We start from the raw sequence: 8748 nt of genomic DNA on the forward strand, positions 1-8748 counted from the left end.
AAAAGCGACACAAAAGTAGGACCCGGAAGTATCTCAGGAGGGGGCGCTCACGTCACAGCTAAAATACTGAATACCGTGAAGAACTCATTTTGTGCGTCAAGCTTTTTGCCTTGCCTTTAACTGCTACATTTAAGTGTGCAAACTTAAAGAAGAGGAAGTTTGCCACTACAGATAAGGTTACAGGTAAAACATCTGCACACTGGTTTAAAACCCATTTTGGGCCGTGAACCCCTTTTGGTGTTAGCATTATGTTATGCTTTAGCTATTGAAAAATAGCAGATCTGCAAGCTCATAGCGGTGCCGTGTCATTAGTCAGAAGGTTCATCGTTCCGAAATTACTATCCCTATCTCTAACCCTAACCTAAACATAACCGCAAGCACGGGAGCAGTGCATGTTCGCCAACGTTAATGCATGTTCGGACTAACGGGACTTCGGATCTATGGGCATAGCGAGTGCCGCGCCAGCGCTATGAACTTGTATCTATCTTTGAAAAATCAACAACTGACATAGAAACATAGATTTTTGAGGAAACTGTCAGGATTTAGAAGACTATTTTTTTAATCTGATCTCAGGTCAAAATGGATTAAAAACATATTATTTTAAAAAACCCTTATGGATATAGGCCTATTTGTCATGCTGTACTTTGTTTGTAAATGCTATCATCACTGAGGGGTGGTGGAGAGAGTACAATATTTGCCTGATGATGAAGACCTATAAGGTAAAAACAGTCCACCATGAATATTAATAAAAATTATGTATGCGATCAGTAGTATAAGTAAATAACTAAGTGTATAACTTTTTATTGTATTAAACTTGTGTGAAAAGGTGTCATATAATCCCATGAGGGATGGGCCACAAGGTGGCATGACACTTAAATAAATAAAATCATGAATTAATTAACTCTATGTCCAGCACCTGGCCGCTGTACCTAAATACAGGTACAAGATGTGCACACAATCTCCTCTGGATTAGATACATAGGCTACAATGTGTAGCCTATGTACATAACTGATTTGACCCAGCAGGGGGAGCCAGCATCACATAATGTAGCTTACTACAACAATAAAGACCATCTTACAATTGTGTGTGACTGTGTGTGTGTGTATGTGTGCGCGTGCGTGCGTGCGTGCGTGTGTGCGTGCGTGCGTGTGTGTGCTCGTGCTCAACATTCCACACCTTTTCTACACCACCACACATATATTTGTCCAGAAAAAGGCTCTGTTCAGGCTTTGCCAGTGGCCCTAACGAGCCTAAGGGCCCACAGGCTCGGAGTCTCTGCCCGAGCAAATCGATTGCTGTGGAAACCCCAGCCTTATTACCCACACCTGCCATTTGATTACATAGTCAGTCCACTTTTCACAGTACGACTTCCAACTGTGCAGGGGTCAGTTTCAGGTCAGTGAATTTGCAAGTGATTATTATTTTTTATTTTTTTTAAGATATTTTTTTGCGGCTTACGCCTTTTATTGATTTTTGAAGGGACAGACAGTAGGCTGACAGGAAACGGGAGAGAGATGGGGGGATGACATGCAGTAGAGGCCGTGTCGGGTCCGGGAGTCGAACCCGCGGCACACTGCGACTGGATTACCAGTCCGGTGCCCAGACCGTTACGCTACGGCCTGGGCCAAGTCATTATTCTTAATCGATTCAAAGGAGCTTTATTGGCATGAGCAAAACATACGTAACGTTGATATTGCCAAGGCGGCAAGTGTCAAAATATAAAACGATGGCATTATCTCGTGACAGGCAGTTGTTTATTTCGATAGAAAACATCAGCTTTTATACGGAATCAGTCATCTTTGGATGCATTATTTTACTGGTGGCACAGTCGGCAGAGGCACGTCAGTATCAAATTGGTCAGTATCATGTCAGTATCATGTCACATGGGTTGCCTAACCCAGAGCCTTGCTCTGGCCTAACCAAGCTTTCAGGAAAAAATAAAGCCGCAAGGGAGATAATTTAGCCTGTATATAGGTGCTGCCACACTTACTGAAGAGCCGTGGACGTTCTCGGCTGTCCGCAGCTTCTTTTTCCGGGTTTTTAGACAGCTGGTGAGCTGGTGGATGGAAATTAAGCTCCACCTCCGCGGACAACTGCCACGACGGCCAGATTCCCAGAAACGCTCTCCTCCGCGACAGTTGTCCGCGGAGGTGGAGCTTCTTTTCCATCCACCAGCTGACTAAAAACTCAGAAAAACTTCCTTTCCAGCCAGGCGGAAATTGCAATTATGTGATTGAACGCATACTCTAAGATACACGCGTACACAGAGCCTGCAGCATATCACAATAATATGTAAATAAAGTTTATTATTATATAAGCCTGGCCATTGAAATAATGTCCTGAAGCAGTGCAATGCAACACACTGTGAACATAGATAATGCTATTTTCAAACAATACACGTTTGGAAAAAAGTATTGATACTTTTATGTAAAACATTTGAGTAATTCCACCACCGCCTGTTGGGCCTCCTATGGTAGCTCAAATCTACTCCCAGACTAGCATCCTCAAATAGCAAGGGCACAGTCAGGGGGTCACTTCCTTATCAATTATTAAAAGGGAACAATTTAAATATTCATTGCCAAATCTTGTGGTTAAAGTGAGCCATTCCAATTTGCACTTGAGATAGGATCCATCTTGTTTAGCGTATCTTTGAATAATTGATGTGAAGCTTAACCCTAAACCATTGGTTCCCAACCTTTTTTTTTAAGTACCACCTCAGAGAATATTTGGCTCTCCGAGTACCACCATTAATAACTGATTTAATAACTAAAATACAGGAGCGTATACAGTACCTGTCCCTTTTTATTCCATACCTAAGCCAATAATGCTGCTGCTCTGACAAAACTCTGTCTAATCACCAATCAGCACAACTGACGATATTTCTAAATGTGATTAATCCGTTCTCAAATCTTCTAATAGGTGTGCTGTCATGCTCCTTTTCAGCAACGGCTGGATAGCCTATATTTCAACAAATTGCTTGGTCAGAAGAACTACCTGTAGTAATATAAATATTTCATTACACTTTTGTCTTTTTTCTTCTTCTTTTTTGGGGCGACTCCTCTGAGTACCACCAGAAGGAGGCTGAAGTACCACTAGTCGTCCTAGTACCAGTGGTTGGGAACCTCTGCCCTAAACCGTCTTAAGTAGCAGGTACGTGCACACATAGACATCAAAGGGGGCTTCAGCCCCTGCCCTTTTACCCGTCTGTAAAACAACTGCCCTCTCCAGACCACAAATGCAGCATTTACTACATGGTGAAAGAAATGCAGGAGAATTGCATTTTTTCCGAAGTCTCCTGAACTTAGAATGCAGCATTTTTGCGTTGAACAAATTTGTTTAGAAATCCATGTCGTACACCACATTTTCCACTAGCTAAAGAGTGCTGGGTTGCGCCACGAAAATAGCTGATCTACAAGCTCTCGACGCGTTGCAGTGCGATGTGAGCTTGTAGATTTGCTATTTTCGTCCAAAAGTGCCCTCTTAGGCCGGGATTTCAGCCCCTGCGTCTCCAACACTCTGTACGTCTCTGCTAAGTAGCCTAAGTATAGAGACCTGAGTGGTTATCATAAACAGAATTTAAGGTATGGCTGCAAAAAAAAGGAGTCACGCTGTACATTGCCTATAATTCACCGCCATCCAACCAATATAGGCCCATATATATAAAATCACTAAAAAATCTATTTATTACAGCCGTAGGTTGCTTATTGATTAAAGAATCATAGAAAAGGACTCTTTGACAGTCATTGGACAGTCATTGGAACTCCATGTAGAGCTTCCCAACATCGCTTGGCAGCCAAGGAGGCATCAGCCTCTTTATCTCCATACCTACTGTAGCCTCCTCCTTACCTCACCATGAGAACATAAAATCATATATAAAATCACTAAGAAATCACTATAAAAATCTAAACAAATCTCGATACCTAGCCTCCTCGAAGTTTCTTACCTCACCACGAGAACATAAAATCATATATAAAATCACTAAAAAATCAAAACAAATCTCGATACCTAGCCTCCTCGAAGGTTCTTACCTCACCATGAGAACATAAAATCATATAGAAAATCATTATGGGCATTCCAATATATGGACATACTGATGACATCATGGATCTCTATAATATGCATATAGGCAGTCTGGCAGTGTATACATGTAGGCACACATAAACAGATATCTTCATATGAGCGTAAACGGGACACAGCCTCTAACAAAGGCCCCATGCAGCGCTATGACTCAGACATATCGGTCTTGGTCGGATCGGCAGTGAAACGTAGGCCCGAACTCTAGATGCGAGAGCCGTTTTATTTATACGATGCGATGCAACATTTACATTTGAACTCTTGTCTGGCAACATTTTCCTTGTTTATCATCCACAATGCTTCAAGCTGAATGAACCACTGTTGTACCATTAACTGCATTTGTCATCGAATACACCATGTGCAGACAGATTAACTGCAGCAGCGTAACAGACTGTGTGTGTGTGTGTGTGTGTGTGTGTGTGTGTGTGTGTGTGTGTGTGTGTGTGTGTGTGTGTGTGTGTGTGTGTGTGTGTGTGTGTGGTTGAAACTGAACGAGTAATGTTGGCGCGAATGAGCAAACGAGACACAGAGCAGTGTTTACTTTGGCCATGAAAGTCCTGAGTGGTGCTCTTTATGGAGAAAAGTCTATTGAATCAAAGTGCTGCATCATGATGCCATCCCTGTGTCGGCCACTAGAGGGGAGTGTGGGTTCACATTGCAACAGCCCTGATTCTACATCGACACATAAACATGCAGCATTGCTTTTACTCCTCGGTTTTATGTTTGGTTTGTTGATTTTTTTTTTTACACACAGGCACAACTGTAAATATTGTATTGATTTCTCTGGTGTAGTTTTAGTTTTACTCTCTCGTTTCGTCTCCTTAACCCTAAAGACCTGAGGCCGATTCTAAAAAAAGAAGCCTTCTAAATCATGACCGTTTTCTGGAAAAAAAAAAACATGTTTCTATATATGTGGTTTTCAAACTATTTCATGTCAAGGACCCCAAAATATATATGTAATTGGCCGCGGACCCCCATCTCAAAATATGTTGTTTCAGGGACCTCCAAAATCGCAAAGATTTGGATTAAAAACATTCACTGTGAACGTACAGATCTCTGAATAATATACAGTATATTCAAAGATCTGCACTCATTTTCACGGTTTTTCAAAAATGGCAGATCTACAAGCTCGAGCTTGTATAGATCTGCTATTTTTCAACAGCTTGATTGATTGATTGAATAGCCTACTTTATTAACAGTTTGCAATACAAGGTGTGCTAAAAGGATTTATCCAAGAAAGCCTATATATATATGACTTGTTATACCATTGGGGTACTTTTATATAGGCCTATACTTTCAGGAAAAAAAGTGTAGCCCATATTGTTGTCATAATCGCTCACACGTATACCCGTCTCCAAAACAAACCTGTGTTGCTGAATGGCCATAATTTGACAGATTGGGGGGTGGCTTGGGGTCCTAATTATTAATTATTTGTGACTCGCCCGGGGAGAGGATGACGGAGCAATTCTCTCATCTCACCAAAGGAGAAAATGGCTGCCATGGGGGAGCTCACCTAACGCTTAATTTATTCTAGACGAGCTATTTTTGGCTCTATACAAAATCATGGTGTCTTTGTGGGGCATGCCGTGATAGTGGTGGTGGTTGGGTGGATGCCTGTGTGTGACGAGTTATTATAGTCTGAAGATGAAATATAGCACCTGCAGTCGGTTATATTCTTTAAGGACATATATAGACCACTATATAAGGGTTGTTGCTGTTGTTGTTGTTTTTTGCTCCTCGAGCATGTGATGATGATGACGACGACGACGACGATAACATACAGTAAGCCGTTCTCGAATGCTGTTTGGGAGAGAGGCTGTAATTCTATAATCAAATATGCAAACGGCTAAATCTCGTTTATGCTGAGGTTTGAGTGGGCAGGCTGGAGAGAGAGAGAGAGAGAGAGAGAGGGAGAGAGCGATGGATGGAGGGATTGTAGGCAGATAGAGGGAGGTGTGTGAGAGAGAGAGAGAGAGAGAGAGAGAGAGAGAGAGAGAGAGAGGGAGAGAGAGAGCGATGGGAGGGGGAGGGGGGCCTATCAGCTGCAGCGTGACTTGGAAATGCTGCAGCATCCATCCATGTTCTCTGTTTCTCTCTCTCTCTCTCCTCTCCCGTCACAAGCACGCCTGCTGTTCTCTCCTCCCCTCTCTGCTCTCCTCCCTCCCTCCCTCCATATCTATCTCTCTCTCTCTATCTCCTCTCTCTCTCTCTTTCTCTCTCACACACTCTCTCTCCCATCGTCTCGCTCTCTGCATCTCCTCTCAGTCTGTGTGCTGTTAGCGTCGCTGCTCTGTCCTCTCAGCCTCTCTCTCTGTCTCGTTGCAGAACTATACAACCGAAAGGAGGAGTCACGCGACTAATCCACACACGCTAGACGTGCACGCACACACCTCTCTTTCATTCACTCACTCGCAGACACAGACACAGACACGCATCATTGTCTCTCTCCCACACGCACACACACACACACACGCACACACACACGCATACACTCACACACACACACACACAACACACAACACACACAATCTCTCTCACACACAGCCAGCCAGCCAGCAGTATAGGCCCGTTCGGAGCAGGAGGAGGGAGCCCGCTTATAATTGTCGCCCAAGATGGATGTACTGATGAAGGGGTTCTCCATGGCTAAGGAGGGGGTGGTCGCCGCCGCAGAGAAGACCAAGGCCGGCGTAGAAGAGGCCGCCGCCAAGACCAAGGAGGGGGTAATGTATGTAGGTAGGTTACCGTCCCGGCTCACTCACTGCACTCTGACACAAGACCAAGGAGGGGGTAATGTATGTAGGTAGGTTACCATCCGGGTAATGTATGTAGGTAGGTTACCGTCCCGGCTCACTCACTGCACTGTGACACAAGACCAAGGAGGGGGGAATGTATGTAGGTAGGTTACCATCCCGGACCAAGGAGGGGGGAATGTATGTAGGTAGGTTACCATCCCGGACCAAGGAGGGGGGAATGTATGTAGGTAGGTTACCATCCCAGACCAAGGAGGGGGGAATGTATGTAGGTAGGTTACCATCCCAGACCAAGGAGGGGGGAATGTATGTAGGTAGGTTACCATCCCGGACCAAGGAGGGGGGAATGTATGTAGGTAGGTTACCATCCCGGACCAAGGAGGGGGGAATGTATGTAGGTAGGTTACCATCCCGGACCAAGGAGGGGGGAATGTATGTAGGTAGGTTACCATCCCGGACCAAGGAGGGGGGAATGTATGTAGGTAGGTTACCATCCCGGACCAAGGAGGGGGGAATGTATGTAGGTAGGTTACCATCCATAGACCAAGGAGGGGGGAATGTATGTAGTATAGGTTACCATCCCGGACCAAGGAGGGGGGAATGTATGTAGGTAGGTTACCATCCCGGACCAAGGAGGGGGGAATGTATGTAGGTAGGTTACCATCCATAGACCAAGGAGGGGGGAATGTATGTAGTATAGGTTACCGTCCAAGACCAAGGAGGGGGGAATGTATGTAGGTAGGTTACCATCCATAGACCAAGGAGGGGGGAATGTATGTAGGTAGGTTACCGTCCAAGACCAAGGAGGGGGTAATGTATGTAGTATAGGTTACCGTCCAAGACCAAGGAGGGGGGAATGTATGTAGGTAGGTTACCATCCATAGACCAAGGAGGGGGTAATGTATGTAGGTAGGTTACCATCCATAGACCAAGGAGGGGGTAATGTATGTAGGTAGGTTACCATCCCAGACCAAGGAGGGGGTAATTTATGTAGGTAGGTTACCATCCATAGACCAAGGAGGGGGTAATGTATGTAGGTAGGTTACCATCCCAGACCAAGGAGGGGGTAATGTATGTAGGTAGGTTACCATCCCAGACCAAGGAGGGGGTAATGTATGTAGGTAGGTTACCATCCATAGACCAAGGAGGGGGTAATGTATGTAGGTAGGTTACCATCCCAGACCAAGGAGGGGGTAATGTATGTAGGTAGGTTACCATCCCAGACCAAGGAGGGGGTAATTTATGTAGGTAGGTTACCATCCATAGACCAAGGAGGGGGTAATGTATGTAGGTAGGTTACCATCCCAGACCAAGGAGGGGGTAATGTATGTAGGTAGGTTACCATCCAAGACCAAGGAGGGGGTAATGTATGTAGGTAGGTTACCATCCCAGACCAAGGAGGGGGGAATGTATGTAGGTAGGTTACCATCCCAGACCAAGGAGGGGGGAATGTATGTAGGTAGGTTACCATCCCAGACCAAGGAGGGGGGAATGTATGTAGGTAGGTTACCATCCCAGACCAAGGAGGGGGGAATGTATGTAGGTAGGTTACCATCCCAGACCAAGGAGGGGGGAATGTATGTAGGTAGGTTACCATCCCAGACCAAGGAGGGGGGAATGTATGTAGGTAGGTTACCATCCCAGACCAAGGAGGGGGGAATGTATGTAGGTAGGTTACCATCCCAGACCAAGGAGGGGGGAATGTATGTAGGTAGGTTACCATCCCAGACCAAGGAGGGGGGAATGTATGTAGGTAGGTTACCATCCCAGACCAAGGAGGGGGGAATGTATGTAGGTAGGTTACCATCCCAGACCAAGGAGGGGGGAATGTATGTAGGTAGGTTACCATCCCAGACCAAGGAGGGGGGAATGTATGTAGTATAGGTTACCATCCCAGACCAAGGAGGGGGGAATGTATGTAGGT

General features: G+C 45.2%; 2 protein-coding genes across 2 annotated transcripts in view; both read left to right on the top strand.

The window, feature by feature from the left end:
* kctd2 (potassium channel tetramerization domain containing 2) overlaps window positions 1–8748 on the top strand; it is a 182675-nt gene that overhangs the window by 84105 nt on the left and 89822 nt on the right. The window lies entirely within an intron of this gene.
* Window positions 3069–8748, top strand: part of LOC310875026 (uncharacterized protein) — a 32794-nt gene continuing 27114 nt past the window's right edge. The window contains exons 1-2 of the mRNA XM_083788050.1: window positions 3069–3150; window positions 6400–6807. Coding sequence (XP_083644176.1) covers window positions 6687–6807 — 121 coding nt within the window. The 5' untranslated portion in view covers window positions 3069–3150; window positions 6400–6686. The remainder of the gene's footprint in view (window positions 3151–6399; window positions 6808–8748) is intronic.

The sequence above is a fragment of the Protomyctophum parallelum genome (genome assembly GCF_964188405.1).
Source record: "Protomyctophum parallelum genome assembly, chromosome: 17".
Classification (NCBI taxonomy): domain Eukaryota; kingdom Metazoa; phylum Chordata; class Actinopteri; order Myctophiformes; family Myctophidae; genus Protomyctophum; species Protomyctophum parallelum.